The sequence below is a fragment of the Phaseolus vulgaris genome, chromosome 2 (assembly GCF_000499845.2).
Source record: "Phaseolus vulgaris cultivar G19833 chromosome 2, P. vulgaris v2.0, whole genome shotgun sequence".
Lineage (NCBI taxonomy): Eukaryota > Viridiplantae > Streptophyta > Magnoliopsida > Fabales > Fabaceae > Phaseolus > Phaseolus vulgaris.
Window position 1 is genome coordinate 21,110,444 of NC_023758.2, and position 17,152 is coordinate 21,127,595.

The 17,152-nt window shown below is 36.8% G+C and overlaps 1 protein-coding gene across 2 annotated transcripts; it reads left to right on the forward strand.

The window, feature by feature from the left end:
* The first annotated feature begins 10,350 nt into the window (after positions 1-10,350).
* Positions 10,351-15,371, forward strand: LOC137810892 (protein FAR1-RELATED SEQUENCE 6-like). 2 transcript variants are annotated; one of them, XM_068612383.1, is made up of 3 exons: positions 10,351-10,504; positions 10,715-10,756; positions 13,219-15,371. In XM_068612383.1, the coding sequence occupies exon 3, from the start codon at positions 13,219-13,221 to the stop codon at positions 15,220-15,222; it is 2,004 nt and encodes a 667-aa protein (XP_068468484.1). In that variant the 5' UTR covers positions 10,351-10,504; positions 10,715-10,756; the 3' UTR covers positions 15,223-15,371. The 2 variants fall into 2 exon arrangements, with proteins under 2 accessions (XP_068468484.1, XP_068468485.1); XM_068612384.1 differs by having other exon boundaries at positions 10,365-10,504; positions 12,685-15,371.
* Positions 15,372-17,152: the final 1,781 nt, after the last annotated feature.

Here is a 17,152-nt window from a genome sequence, read left to right on the forward strand (position 1 = left end):
TTACTAAAACAAGTTTCTAATTGAAGTGTAAATTTCACAATTAAAAAGAAGTAAGTAGAAGCAAAGTAATAACACCTAGAACATTAAGAACATATGACATAATCACAAGAGTAAGAGAGAAAAAAATTTGGACAACAAAGTAAACATTCAAAAGCGAAAATAGAAGTGCTAATGAATAAAAGAGGTGCTGAAAATTAAAAACAAGTAATGGCTGGATTTTAAAGTTGCTTGAAAGTAAGAGAAAGAAATTAAAAGTACTTGAAAGTAAAGAATGTAAAGACAAGGAATTAAAATTGCAAGAAATGTAAATTGCTTGAAATTAAAGTGCCAAATCAACTAAAAAAGATGAACACAACCATAGTTCATGCTACCACATGATGTGAGTTGATTTTAGGTTGATTCATTAGGTAACACTTTTTAGAATTAGGATCGGTAATTCTTAAGCAATTAAGGTGAGAAGTCTAAGGAAAATCCCCACTGGACATTAACTTAACAAATTCCTTTACCAAATTTGCCAAACAATGAGGACTATCTAACACCATCTCACTCTCAAGGGTCCTAGGAATAGCTATAAACATATTCTTTTGGGAAAACATTACCTTTTTGACCTCTTGGTGGAAAATGAGAAGGCTTCTCTTGGAATTCTTGTTTTCTTTTTCGATCTCTCTCTTTTCTTTCATTTTAAGTTGGTCCTCATGGACTTCCTTTGGTGAGCGAGATTTGAGTGTGACCTTATGCCTATGAAAGTTAAAAGAAATTTTGTTTGTAAGGCCATAATGAATTGTTTTTCTATCAAATTGTCATGGCCTACCTAAAAGAATATGAGTAGCTTTCATAGGTACAACATCACACAAGACCTCATCCTTGTATTTGCCAATGGAAAAGGCTATGAGAACTTGCTTATTTACTATGATCTCCTCTTATTCACTTAGCCATTGAAGCTTATAAGGCTTGACATGAGAGATAGTAGACAAGCCAAGTTTATCTACTACTCTTGTGCTAGCCACATTTGCACAACTACCCCATCCACTATTAAAGAACACAACTTATCATTGATGAGATATCTAGTATGGAAAATATTTTCTCTTTGACTTTCATCAAAGGGTTTCAAAACTTGGCCTAGCATTTGTCTCACCACTAATAAGTCGCCTTCACAAGGAATCTCACTCTCATTTTCACTTGAGGATCTAGAGGTATTGGGAGACTTAGAGCATTGGGAACTATGATCACTTAAAACTACCCCTTAATGCGCCATCATGTTACGTTTGGAGGGACAATTTGTAGCCATGTGACCATAACCTAAGCATTTAAAGCATTTTCTACTTGAGGTTTTAGTTGGGGATTTAGGAGTGGATGGTGAGGGCTTAGAATCTCTAGTTTTGTAAGTGAACACTTTAAAATTTGAAGGAAAAGTTGAAGAAGTTTTTTGTTTTTCCAAGAAGAGTGGTAAAAGTCATCATTATGAGATTTTTGAAAATAATTTTTCTTTGAAATTTGGGATTCTACCTTGATGGCAAGGTGAACCAACTTTTCTAAAGAAGAATATTCATATAACTCTACCACATCTTGGATGTCCCTTCTTAGACCACTTACAAATATAGCCATTTTAGATTCCTCATTTCATGCATGTCTACTTTGGTTAAGGTTGTTTCAAGTTCCTTAAAATAAGCATCCACACTTTGTGTACCTTGATGAAGCCGTTGGAGCTTCAACAAAAGTTCTTTCCTATAGTGTGGAGGCACAAATCTAGTGCGCATGCATTCTTTCAAATCATCCCAAGAGACCACGGTTGGTCTCTTGTTTAAATCAATGTCCATTACAATTTTATGCCACCATTGCATGGCATATTCTAAGAATTCTACGGAGGCTAATTTTACCTTTTGGTCATCTTGGACCTCATGCACATTAAAAATTTGTTCAACCTTAGTTTTGGGATGACTTCTCATAGTGTGATGGTCATTTGCATCCCTGGTCATCTTCTTGTTAGCTTGGCTTGCATCATGCCCCCCAGGTTCGAGAGAATTCGACCTCGAATTTAGAACTCCTGTAGATAACACAGTCAATGGGCTCACACATAAGATAGTGCAAGGAATGGGATGTGAACTAGACATATGTTCCTTAAGCTTAGGGAGTTCAAAAGATGGGCCTCTATATACAGACCATGTTTGAAAAGATTGTTTGGGAATGACAAATCTTTTGGAAGAAAATTGTCTCAGAAGGTGTAAACCTTTAGGAGGTGTTTGAAAATCATTCCTAACATTCTTTAACAAAGATGGTGTGTAGGTAGAAACCTTTGGTAATTTAAAAGATAAGGAAGAAGAACACCTTGGAGGTGCAATTTGTAGCATGACTCGAGCCAACATGATTGATTTATTGGTGGAAGATGATATGTTGTGACTCGGTTTATCTTTTCTTCCTTTTTCTTTTTCATTTTGTCTTTTTGTTTTCATTTTTAATTGGTCCTCATGAACCTCTTTGGGAGAGAGAGGTTTTCAGATAACCTTGTGCCCTTGGAAGGTTAAAGTCATTTTGTTGGTTAGGCCATCATGTAGAACTTGTCTATCATATTGTCATGGCCTTCCCAAAAGAATATGTGTTGCTTCCATTAGCACAACATCTCATAAAACCTCATGTTTATACTTTCATATAGCAAAAGTTATGAGGACTTGTTTATTAACCATGATTTCTCCTTCGACACTAAGCCATTGTTGTTTATAGGGCTTTGTATGAGAGATAGTGGGTAAGCCAAGCTTTTCCACTACTCTTGTACTTGCCACATTAGCACAACTACCCCCATCTATTATCATGGAACATAACTTGTTGTTGATAAGGCAACGGGTGTGGAAAATATTTTCTCTTTGGGTGTCATCCAAAGGTTTTGGAATTGTCCCCAACATTCGCCTTATTACCAATAAGTCACCTTCACAAGGTATCTCACATTCATTATCACTAGGGTATTTTTTTTAAGGGGAAGGGGAGTTAGACCTAGAAGATTGATCACTATGTTCACTTACTACTTGCTCCCCCTTGACCATCATGGTTCGTTTTGTTGGACAACCGACCGCTATGTGCCCAAAACCTAAACATTTAAAACGCTTTTTACTTGAGGTTTTGGTAGGGGATTTAGGTGTTATGGTGGAGGGTTTAGAATCCCTAGGGTTGTAAGTGGACTCCTTTACAAAATTGGAGGGAAAATTCTTAAAAGAAAACCTCTTTTTATTTTTCCAAGAGGAGTGGTAGTAGCCATCATTATAAGAATTTTTGAAAGAGGTTTTCTTTGAAATTTGTGATTCAACCTTGATTGCAAGGTGAACCAATTTTTCTAAAGATGAGTACTCATATAATTCTACCACATCTTGGATTTCCCTTCTCAAGCCACTTCCAAACCTAGCCATTTTAGACTCTTCACTTTCATGCATGTCAACTTTAGTTAAGGTTATTTCAAGTTCTTTAAAATAATCATCCACACTTTATGTTCCTTGTTGAAGCCGTTGGAGCTTCAACAAGAGCTATTTCTTATAGTGTGGAGGAACAAATCTAGCACGCATGCCCGAAGTAAGTCAGAAAATCATCACACAGTGACTCTCCATTTATAAAGAGGCCATACTGGTAGCATAGAAAAAGCAAAAAATGGGCAAATATAAGTGTAATACCGCATGAGAAGAAACTGAGAAATTAATGAAGGTCGGCTTCATCAGAAAATCACACTATACAACATGGTTGGTCAATGTCATAATGGTCAAGAAGTCAAATGGCAAGTGGAGGATGTGCGTAGATTACATTGATCTTAACAAAGCATGCCCTAAAAATTCTTATCCCCTACCGAGCCTTGATCGGCTTGTTGACGGAGCAGCCGATCATACTATCCTCAGGATACAATCAAATTCAAATGCATCCGAGAGATAAAGAGAAAACGACTGTCATGACCAACTCCAACAATTTTTATTACAAGGTCGTGCTATTCAACCTTCAAACTGTCGGTGCCACCTATCAGAGATTGATGGACTACATCTTTAAGGATATGCTTGACCGAAATGTTGAAGTATACGTGGACGACATTGTCATCAAATTCGACTAATGCGAACAACATAATAAAGATTTACAAGAAGTTTTTCAAGCCCTTCGCCACCACAGTGTGAGGCTTAACCTCAATATGTGTGCATTCGGGGTAGAAGGAGGGAAGTTCTTAGTTTTATGCTCACTCATCGTGGTGTAGAGGCAAACCTTGAGAAATGCAGGGCAATCACTGAGATGTGAAGCCCTGAGAATGTCAAAGAAATTCAGAGGTTGATCGGACGGCTTACAACACTTACTAGGTTTGTGGCAAAACTCGTAGAAAAAGCTAAGCCTATTGTGCAACTTCTACGAAAAGCTTTTGAGTTCTAATGGACGGACGAATGTGAAAGAATATTCCTCCAATTAAAATCTTTCTTGGCGTCTCCTCCGATCATCCAAAAGTCGAACGCCAAGGAACCTATCATTGTTATCTTGTTGTGTCAGAAGATGTGATCAACGCGATGTTGGCTCAAGAAGTGGAAGCGGAGAGCGACCAATATATTTATGGTACCAAATGATTGAGAAAGTCGCTCTGGCCTTAGTGATAACCGCACGACGGATGCAAATGTATTTCCAAAATCACCGCATTGTAGTCATAACTGATTACCCCATTATGAAGATTTTGGCAAAACCTGACCTGGTCGGACGAATGATAGGATGGGCGGTAGAACTGTCGAAATTTCAGATTCAGTATCAACCCAGGGGGGCAATCAAATAACAAGCTTTGGCTGATTTCACAGCTAAGCTTAGTCTTCGACCGACCGAGGAAGACTCCCAATGGACTCTGCACGTTGATGATTTCTTTAACAACGGATCTTACGGTGTGGGAGTGGTACTCGAAAGACCAGATGATGTCCTCATTGGACAACCTATGAAGTTTGAGTTTAAGACATCAAATAATCAAGTCGAGTATGAAGCTATTATAGCCGATCTTAACCTCACCCTTGATTTAGAGGTAAAAAGCTTATATATAAAAGTGACTCCTAACTAGTGGTCGACCAGCTTAACGATGAATTCGACGTCAATGAGACATTATTACAACATTATTATCATTTTGTAAAGGGTCTGATTGCAAAATTTACTAAGGTGACAATCCAACATATCCGCCAGGAACATAACACCTGGGCTGATATGCTTTCCCGTCTCGCAACGGCTAAGAAAAAAGGACTTCACTGGTCGGTCATCTATATGACCTTAAGCAATGTCAACGTTAGTTCAGAAGAATGCATGACGACCGATGCATAACGAAGGTGGATAACACCCATCAAACAATTTCTAATACATGGGAATTATGAGGCGCATTGAGAAAAAGTGATGAAACAGCAGGCCGCCCGGTTTCTACTCATCGGTCAAGATCTTTATCGAAGAGGTTACACTTAACTACTACTGAAATGTATCACCCCCGAACAAGCCACCTATGTCATGCGGGAGATACACGAGGGGGTTTGTGGTACTCACTCGGGAGCTCAAACAATGGCAGCTAAAGTACTACGATCCGGTTATTACTGGCCGACCATCCAGGATGATTGTACAGAGTTTGTACAAAAGTGTGTTAAATGTCAGGAGTCGGTAGCTTATCCCACTGAAAACTGAAGAATCTTCATTACGTTCTCTCCCCATGGTCGTTTGTAAAGTGGGGGATGGATATCATTAGACCCTTTACTCCAGGTAAAGGACAATGCAAATTTCTCTTAGTAGGTATAAACTACTTTACTAAGTGGATAGAGGTCGAGCCCTTGGCGACCATTAATGCACGAAATGCCCAAAATTTTGTTTGGAAAAACATTGTCTGCCGATTTGGAATACCGCATATCATCATCACTGTCAACGGTCGACAGTTTATCGATCGAGGATTAGCTGAGTTTTACGATAAGCTGGACATCAAGCACATTACAAGCTCGGTAGAGCATCCGCAAACCAACGACCAAGCTGAGGCCGCCAACAAAATTATTCTCAATGAATGAAAAAAGAGGCTCGACCCAGCCAAAGGTAAGTGGACCGAAAAACTTCTCAAAGTCTTATGGGCTTATCGATGTACACCACAATCCACCTTGCAAGAAACCTCATACAGTTTGACCTATGGGACGAAAGTTATGATTTTTGTCGAAGTAGGAGAACCCTTTCTACAACGACAAACACTGGACTTTGATTTGAATAAAGAAAGTTTTTTGGCCGGTCTCGACCTTATTAACGAACTCAGAGACAAGAGCTAGATAAGAGAAGAAGCATGCAAAGTGCGGGCAAGGTAAAGCCAAGAAACATCCAAAAGGGAGACTTGGTTTGGCGAATGCACAGCGACGCCCGAATGGATGACAGTATTCTCGAGTAACTGGGAAGGACCGTTCCGCATTGCAGACACAACAGCCGATGGATCTTACTATTTGTAAGTTTTGTCAGGAAAACATGTACCGAGAATTTGGAATGCCACGCATCTCAAGTTTTATTATAGTTGATGACATTTAATACAATAGAGTACTATTTCCTCGCTTGGTTGTTTTATCCTTAAGGAAGGTTTTCCACCGAGAAGGTTTGAACGAGGCACTTTAAAAATTATCTTTTTTTCCACATGACTAGCCCGATCGACTGGTCGGAAATGATATGGAGTCCCTACTCCAACCAAATCCATTGAGGAAAACCCTTTAACCAGCTTAACAAAACACCACAAATAGTGGCCTGAATAGAATTAAGGAATTGCAACTCCAATTGCATTTATCAAGAATAAAACAAATATTGTGTCGAGAGATCAGAATACAAATACTGCGTCAAGCGATAAGAATACAAATATCGCGTCGAGCGATCGGAATACAAATATCGCATTGAGTGATTGGAATACAAATATCGCATTGTGTGATCGAAATACAAATATCGCGTCAAGTGATTGAAATAACATAATTAAGTAAAGCTGAAAATCCCTACCTCGTATTCCCAAGACATATTTTCTTTAATTATAAAGTAAAAGTGTAAGTTTTATCATACTCCACTGTTCATTCGATCAGATTTTATTTGTATAGCGCAAAGTAATTTTTCTACCTACCTGACAGTTGGATATGTGTTACTATCGATCTAAAATGTAGAAATTCGGTCTCGATCAGTCAGACTCATGAAAATCAGTATTGAATATATATATATATATATATATATATATCATATTGATTAGTCCATCATAAAGAAAAAGTACTTAAGCATATAAAAATGTATGTTCAAATTAAACATAAAGTTGTTCATGCACACCTTGGGTCTAGGATATAACCAATTTAAAGCGATTCCAGTATTTCTTCAAAGGATGCATCCGACTCATTGTGGGGTGTTATGTTCTCTTCATGGTTGGCTTCCTTCATTTCTTCATCAGTGTCTCTGTCGAGCAGCACCAACTTCCTTTCCATGACATCTTTCTCGATATCATACCTGGAATCTTTGGCAGGAATGTCGTGGAAGAAGACTGAAAAAGACTTTTCGGAAATACTCCTCACTTATGCTAAGTATAAAGTATTAACACTTCTCCACTTCCGCAAATAATATCTTCTCCTTTTCTTCAGCTTTCACCCTCCCCTTGGCTAGCTCAGCCTTTAGTGCCTCTATCTCGACTTTCAATGTTCGCTAGGCGTTCCCGACTGCAATACTTTCTTGACGCCCCTTCTATTTGAATGCTTCCATGACATCCAAGCTCGCTTTCAAGAAATTGGCAGACTTGGCCAGCTCCGTTTTCAACTTACGCACCACCACAGTCGTGGTCCTTTCTAGCTCTTCTCCAAGCGTTCGGCCAACCAGCAATGTCCAACTTTGTAACTCCATCCACTTTGCTATCAAGTTGTTGGTGGAAACGACCCTCAACACACTCTCGTCCTCCAGGGTGATGGAAATTTGCATCCCGACGCCACTTGCAGAAGAAGGTTGAGCATGGAAGGCTGTCGAGACGATGACCCCGCCTCCGTATTTTGTAAGGTCGTCTTAGCTAGACGCCCTCTCTTTCGATTCGCCGGGGGAGGGTTGGTACTCGGAGGAACGACATCAATCGGAATGGCCAGGTTATCCTTCTCAATTGCTTCGAAGTTGCCAATCTTTCTATTGGTCGTCTGACGCCTCAAGTTAGTCATGAAGTTTCCCAGATTTGGACAACTCGTGTAAGGTTGTCAGTTCCCGAGTTGGTAACTTATATGGAAGTTGATAAAAAACAACCAGAACCGATCGATCCAACGGTGACATGGATGACCTCGGCCAGGTACCAAGTTGGGTTGGATTTTGGATCCAACGAAAAGAGAATTTTTTTGGCCCATTTGTATCGTAAAAATAATCTCAGTCGTCTAGCTTCACGAATATTTAAAAAAGGTATTTTTCTTTGAAGTTTTTGTATGAGGTGCTAAAAGCTGCAAAACGAACATTCTCGATCGACTCGATAGGGATAGCCAAGTCTCAAGAGTGCTCGAACCAGTACTATAATAAAACAAAAATGATTGGGGTGAGGGAATAAGCTAGAAAATGTCACAAAGAACTCGGAATGCCTGAAAGGCCGCCCACGAGTTAGGGTGTAGTTGAGTCGGGGCCATGTTGAGGATCCGAAGGACACCCATGGTAAAATCATCAAAAGGTAGGGTAATATGCAAATAAGCGAAAAAGGTATTATAAACAAAAAAGAAATCATGGGGTGCGTTTTCCCGACCATGACAGACTCGGTCGGTATAACCATAGATATCGGTCATCAATGCATCCGAAGAACAGTCGAGTTTTATGAAGGCAACTTTGGACAAGAATTTATCTAAACTATTGGAATCCTTGAAGCCAGTAGGGATATTTAAGACACTAGGGTCAACCCACTCATAATTCAGACCTTTCGACCTCTGGCCGACTGAGCGGTCCGAACTACTCACCTCCCCCGCACTACCATATGTGGTGCGAGTAAAGATGAAGAAGACATCACTAACCTTAGTAAATGTATGAAGAATGAAAGAAAATTGGGGAACTCGACGCTTAGAGCACTCAAAAATATCTTTAAAAGCAAAGCAAGCGTAAACCCTATTTCGTTCAAATGTCACCCTATTTATAGGAAGCCCAGGAGGAGAGAGAATAACGTATCATCTGCTCGGAGCCGTTAGATCCACATCCATCCAGTGGCTCATAGCACTCGGTATACGAAGCGACACAACATCCCAACCGTTATAAACATCTGATTGAACAATGCTTAGTGAAGCGACAATATTTTTAGAAAAAGCAAACGTCACATCTTTGCAACGCATTTAATGTCTCTAGCGGTCCTATCACACCTCGAGAATTGCAACGGTCATCTCCGACTCTTCAGAAATTCATTTCTTCGAGGTTGGGGGGCAAGTGTATCGGTAGGTACCGGACGAGTCTGTCTTGACCTCAGTAACCGAACACCCGAGTCAAACAACATAAAAGAACAAAATAAATAAATGTGCAACAACAACATAATTGCGTTGAATGAGTCAACCCACATTCCAAAATATATGAAAAATATCTCTAATGTAATAGACAAAACCAAATAAACTGAAAGATACACCCCCAGATATGAAGGAACCGCCATGCACGTCAGTTAACAACTAATTTAGCCTATAGGTCAAAACCCATAAACCAAGCACTATAACTAGAGCCTTTTGTGAAGAAGTAAAGTACATTTTTCATATTCTACTAGAGTACATCTAAATCATAACACTAACTTGAGCATCGAAGTGCAATCGCAGGTACCCCCAACCGACTGAGCATCAATATTAAAGGAAGGGGGTTTAAAGGAATTTGGAGATCATTGACACGTCAACAATTGTACATCCAGTCACAGATACTATTTGGGCCCCTCCGCCTATACAGGTACACTTATATTTTGCTTTTTTTTAGATTTTAACTTTTTTTTTCAAGTAATCTTATTTTTGTATTGTTTTTAATTTTTGTTTTATACGTGTGCTTTGTTAAGGTTATCAGGTTGCTATTACAATAAAGTTTGACCAAAAGTTATTTAAGGAGGGTTCAAAACCTTAACTTTTGTAAAAAGTTAAAAGCTAGGGAATTAATTTGGATAGTGTGATTAATTGGATCATCATAGTTTTTTATTATGCATCTTGTTATCTAGATTTAAAACTTGCTTTTATAACCTAATTAATCCGTTAAAAATTTGACATTTTATTGGAAGTTAAAGTTGAATTCACTATACTCTTACCAAAGTTAATTTTTTTAATAGATAAAAACTAGAAATTTGAAATAAAACATAATCTACCACAAATATTTGTTATTGTCAAGTTCATATTTGAGTATTAAACTACATAAAATATTTAAACATGAAGTTTTGGGATTCCGAAAGAGTTTAAACATGAAGTTGACTAGAAATAAAAAAAGATGGTGGAAGTGGGAAGTGATGAGCATGCTCATTTTGCCACCGTCACAGCCACAGCCACAGCCACAGGAGTGTGATGCCCGTAAAACCCAACCGCTATAAAAATAGGTATTTTTCAATTCAAAAACTAATTCAACTCCTCACAATGTTCAGTGCTCACTCACTCTCAATTTTTCTTCATGGTTTTCAATTTCAATGCGCGTGGTTTAAGTTTCTCTATGTGATGTGTGCATGGCCGTTTCGCACCTTCACTGCAAAATCACCGAGTGTGTTTTCCTCTAGTATTGTTTGATGTTATAGCTGCCTTTGCTTTTACAGGGGAAGCAGTTGCTGTTGTTGTTGTTGTCGTCGTCTTCAAAGGTTGTTTCTCATTCACCACAAGATGTTCTCTATTTTGTTTCTTATGGCTGGACTACTGAACACAGGGAAAATTAGGATCAAGGTGGCCTAATCAAACGATTTAGACTTTAGATTTTGATAAAACTCAAGCATAGGCATAATAAACATTTTTACTTTAGATTTTGAGGTTTTCTGCACCAGATATACTAAACTAACTATGAGTGAGACTCCTGGATTTGCAAAGGGGGGAGGGTTATTGTACACAACCTTCCCCTTGCTTATGCAAAGAAATTGTTTTCGAATTCAAGCCCACCTGGTCACAAAGGGTAAGTTGTCAGGGCTCGCCCTCACACTAGATATATTAAATTACAGTCAAAGTTGTTGATCGTGTGTTTTTGAACCCTTAAAATAGCCACGGTGGTGAGTTGTCAAAGCAAGTTCGCAACCAAATAACCTCATTTGCCTCTTCAGTGTAGAATTGCCAGTGAAATTGGTTGTGTTTGACAATTCAGTGTAAAATTGGCATGAAATTGGTCGTGTTTTGTTTTTTTCAATATACATTGCAATGGATGAGGTTCCCATCGTTGTATAGTCGGAGAGATTTAGATGTATATAACTAACCTTACTCTGTCCCCATATTTTCCAAGCCTCCAAACATTTGTGTAGTTAACAAGTCTCCTTTATAGTTAATGGGGGTATTGTTCTCTTTATTTCTTTTGCCAAAAACAAAATTCATCCTTTTCCTCCTGTATGTATTGTTGATTGTCGAGAGTTGCAATGTTGACATTGATTTGTCTCTGTCTTTGTGCTTTATAAATAACATCTTATATCCCTGATTGCTTCACGAGCTTTGATTGTACTATATCCTGAGGACTTTACCTTATTTTCTTACTATCTGTATTATCTAATTGAAATCTTAGTGGCAAAATTTGTTATGGTAAAGCTCTGTATATGTCTTCTAATCTTAGAGAATTTTTGAATTTGATGATAGTACTGTATTGGACTTTGTACTTAACCAGCAGAAGAGGGCTTTAAGGCGTTTAGCCCTTCCACTGTAGAAATCTTTATGCATGTTTTATGCTTACACTGGTGTGCTCTTACCTGATTCTCTGTCCTTTTAGTGATTAAATTGTAGTGTACTTTGAACCAATATTTAAGTAAACATGGTGTGGAACAACAATTTATTTTTCATGAAATTTACACGCTTTGTATCCTGTCGAATCTTTATACTAAGATAGTCAAAAGTGTAACAGATATGTTCATACATCAATGTTGTCAATTGCGGTAGCTTGTCCACCATACAATATGGTGGATGGCATTGCAGACAAATAGAGGAAGCATGATAGCTGAATTAAAAGAAATATATAAAACACACACAAATATCTACTAAATACTAAATGTAATAAACTATAGAAAGTAATAACACATCAAGATAAAAAAGTTAGCAAATATTCTATGAAATAAAATGCATCAAGGTCTCAATATAACTAACGAGAAAAGATAAACACCACACAACTAAAGATATCCTAGAAGAAGTGAGAAGGAGATGATGAAGTAAAAAAAGGGATCGAGAAAATGAAAAAAACGATGATGAAAAAACTGAAGAAAAAGATGTTGACAAACTGAATAAAAAGCTAAAGGAAAAGAAAAAAAAAACATAGAGAAGAGAAACCAGAAAAAAAAGGAAAGAAGAGATTTAAAATTGACAGTGTTTGCACCCACCCGTTATTTGTATGTATGTATATGAAACATAACTTATTAGGAAGATAAGCAGTGTTCATTTCTGAATCCATGAGTATGCATATTTGTTCAACTTTTGAAAAACCCTTTGGAAAGTCCCAAAGCTTTCTCTAAGATCAAGTATTTTATTTGTTCAGTGACACTCAATAGGATTAACACAAATGACTTGTTGAATATTCATACACAGTCTCATACTTCCCTCTCTACAGGCGTGTCTGTTGTGTGATTGGTCTCGTTCAGAAGCAGTAGGTCCCTTTATTCCTGTTTGTTATGTGCGCATTTTGCTCCGGAACAACCTTTTCAAGGTTTTAAGTGAGCATTGGTTGTAAGTGTGGGCATCCTATCCTGTTGTAAAGTAGTTTCAATGGCTCACAATTCTGGTAAATGATATTAAGCTAAAATTTTGTGGAGTTGATGCAGTTATTTTTTCTGGCTGAAGGGTTACATTTCTAACTGTATCTTTTTCCCCTTTAACATGTTTGGGATATGATTATGCTTTTGTTTCTGATAGAAAGAACGGGTGACCTTGTTTTATTCAATTTTCTTGTGGCTCCCCTATTCTATGTTTTTCCCTTTTTAAGAGGATATCTTAATTTTCCCCTATCTGTACTTTTCCTCTTTCATTCGTTTATAGATTTTCTTTATCAATACAAAATATTTATTGTGTATTTATTCCCAAAGACTGTACATGGTATGATTGTATTGATTATCTGTTTTCTTAAATTCTTTTTATTTTATTTTAGATGGAAGAAGTTTGTCTGAATAGTGAGCCATTTTTTGATGAAAGCGATGATGCTGATGTTGAAGGTTCTTCTGTAGCAGAACACGGACTTGAATCTTTAAACTCACAACCGAAAAACCCTCCAGTTCCAACAGTAGGTCTGGAGTTTGATTCCTTTGAGGAAGTTTACAACTTCTACAATATCCATGCAAAGGAACAAGGCTTTGGAATCAGAGTTAGCAATTCTTGGTTTAGATCAAAGAAAAAAGAGCGCTATAGGGCAAAACTTAGCTGCAGTAGTGCTGGTTTTAAGAAAAAAAGTGAAGCGAATAATCCAAGACCAGAAACAAGAACTGGTTGTCCTGCAATGATAGTGATTAGAATGGTTGAGTCCAGGAGATGGAGAATAGTGGAAGTTGTGCTTCAACACAACCATCAAGTGAGTCCTCAGAGCAAACAATTTTACAAGTCACACAAGAAAATGATCCTTGAAGCCAGCAAATCACAACCACCTCCAGAGCCAGTAACAGAAGTACACACCATCAAGTTGTATCGAACAACTGTCATGGATGTTGATTACAATGGTTACTCAAATTCTGACGAAAGTCGTGACACCAATTTTGATAAATTTAAATGTTTGGAACTTAGAGAAGGGGATGCCAGTGCTATATACAATTATTTTTGCCGAATGAAGTTGACCGATCCAAATTTCTTTTACTTGTTTGATATTGATGATGATGGGCACCTAAAAAATGTTTTCTGGGCTGATTCCAGGTCAAGGATAGCTCATAATTACTTTAATGACACAGTTACAATAGACACAACTTGTTTGGCAAACAAATATGAGATCCCTTTGATATCATTTGTTGGTGTAAACCATCATGGACATTCTATATTATTGGGTTGTGGCTTCCTTGGACACGAATCAGTGGATTATTTTGTATGGATATTCAAGGCATGGCTTAAGTGTATGCTTGGTCGTCCTCCACATGTTGTTATTACTGACCAGTGCAAGACATTGCAAATCGCAGTTGCTCAGGTTTTCCCTCATGCTCGTCATTGTTATTCTTTGCAGTATATCATGCAAAGAGTTCCAGAAAAGTTGGGAGGGTTGCAAGGATATGAAGCAATCAGAAGACAGATGTATAATGCTGTCTACCACTCATTAAAGATAGTTGAGTTCGAATCTTCTTGGACTGATATGATTAAATGTCATGGACTGGGAGATAACAAGTGGATTCAGACACTGTATAAGGATAGGCATCTATGGGTCCCTGTTTACCTAAAAGATGTTTTTTTTGTAGGACTCATCTCAACTAAAGAAAATGAGGGTCTGACTGCATTTTTTGATGGTTATGTGCATAAACACACATCCTTTAAGGAATTCCTTGATAAGTATGACTTAGCTCTGCACAGGAAGCACTTGAAAGAAGCCATGGCAGATTTGGAGACTAGAAAAGAAAGCTTTGAATTCAAAACGAGATGTAATTTTGAGGCCCAACTCTCAAAGGTGTACACAGAAGAAATCTTTAAAAAGTTTCAAACAGAGGTTGAGGGCATGTATTCTTGCTTCAACACAAGACAGGTTAATGTCAATGGATCTATAATAACATACATTGTGAAAGAAAGAGTTGAAGTTGAGGGGAATGAGAAGGGAGTTAAAAGTTTTGAAGTTTTATATGAGACTACAAAATTGGATATTCGATGCATTTGCAGTTTGCTCAATTACAAAGGATATTTGTGCAGGCATGCGTTGAATGTTCTCAATTATAATGGCGTTGAGGAAATCCCATCTCGGTACATTCTGCGCCGTTGGACTAGGGATTTCAAGCAAACCTTTAATCAACTCCATGCTTCTAGTAATATTAATACCTACCACCCTGTCCACTTGTATACCCATTTGTTTAACAGTGCTCTTCCAGTGTTAGAAGTAGGGGCACAGTCACAGGAGCATTATATGGTTGCTGTAAAAGAATTGCAGGAGTTGCTAGATAAGTTTGATATAGAGGACAATAACTCGATGTAACCAATCAATACAAGATCCTCATTCCCCACTTATAACCATTTTACTACTAATTGACAGTTTATAAGCCTCCTGTTCTTGGTTTATTCAAGTTTTTGTGCTACTGATGATTGTATAAAATGAAATGCCAATTGCATACATTTTCTTTTAAATGATTTTGACTGTGTTGATACTAACACAGAAGTAAGCACTCTAGCTTTTCACCTTTAAATTGTATTAGGTATTATTATAATAATCATCGACCTATTTTAAATTTCAGTGTCTGTTTATATGCAACCTTCATACAGATACCCTGAGAAATTTGCTAGTTTTTATATGTTTTGGGATACAGTTTTTTCCTCAGTCATTTAGGTTTTGTTTTGAAGATCTCCTCTACACAATTCGTCATTGTTAAGAAGTCTCTTAATTCCTAAATACCAAAAAGGAAACCATGTTACTGAGTCATTCCATGTCGGACCAAAGCTTGCAGAGGCCTCGAATGGATACAATTGTAATAAAAACCAGGCTTATGATCCGTTTGAAAATGATTTTACCAACTACTTTTAAATATACACTCCATACTTTGACTTTGTCTAAGACTAGCATATTGATACTATCTGTCATTGAGAAAATGAGATTACTTTCACATCAAGTTACATCGAGTTTACTTACAAGAGAATTTACTATTTTGATTTAAATGTAAATAAAAAGTTTTCCCATTAAAGTTTTATTAAAGTCATTCTAAAACCAACTAATTAAATATTATGCTCGAGATCACAATATCAGGAAATGAGTAATTAACTTAATTGTATTTTTTGTTTTTTTTTTACTTATAATAATTCTAGAATTCTTGTTTTTCGAGTTTATATAAATTGAATTGAATCCTTTAAATATTGTAGTTACGTGACTTTTATTTCTTTTACCAAAAACTTATTAAATAATGATATGACATTAATGACTTATATGGGACTATTTAAAGAGATGCTAGCATATTGGAAAATTTCACTGATAGAGCAAGTTTTCCCATTTAATTTTTAAACATAGCACATTGTGATTTTTATGTAGTTAATTCTAGGAGCTTAACGTCATTCGAAGAATTTAGAAAACGAAGAGAATTATAATGAATGAATGGATTCCGATTTATATTGAATTTAAGACGAAAAATTCAAAAATTACAATTGAAGTTTTTTCTCTGTTTTTTTTGTAAAGCTTTGTCCTGAAACACTTTTATATTAGATGAGTATCACGGTTTCTCCATGAGGTAGAAATTCGTTCTCCGGATATACAATTTTCAATCAACTTGTGATTAAGTTAAATGTTGCTGGAATGTCACCTGGAATTCGATTCCTTAATTACGAGGTGTTTTTTTTAATCTGTTTTTCAATTTAAAATAAGGTGAAGGGGGGCATTTTGGAGATAAAAATGAAAAAAAGTAATGAATTTAAAAGAAATAACTTGAGAAAAAATGAAAAAATTAGTTATATTTCGTATGTGTGCAAGATTTAATTAATTAAACAAGTAAAAAATTACATGAATAAATTTTTATAAATAGATATATATTGAAGACTTTAAAATTAGCAAAAATTTTAAGCAAGATTATTTTTAACAAAATTAAAGAATTTTGACCCAGTTTTTGGATGTGCAACTTTTTTTTTTTTTTTTTGGTTTCGATACCTATATCCATATCTAAGCCCATGCTTATGAGTGACAAAGTGGGTCCATTGACATGCTTTTGGGTCCAACATCAAAGTGTTTTTGGTTTTTTAACGTGTAGTTTGTTTCTTTTATGTTTTGATAACTGCGTCATTGTATTTATTGTCATGAAAACTATATAAAAAAAAGTGAAGGTCTATTTCTATAATTAAAGTCCATAATTAGGGGTAACCAAGTATGAAGTTTTACTATAACTTAAGTTGTTGATAAACAAGTATGAAACTTTGGAATTGAGTACTTT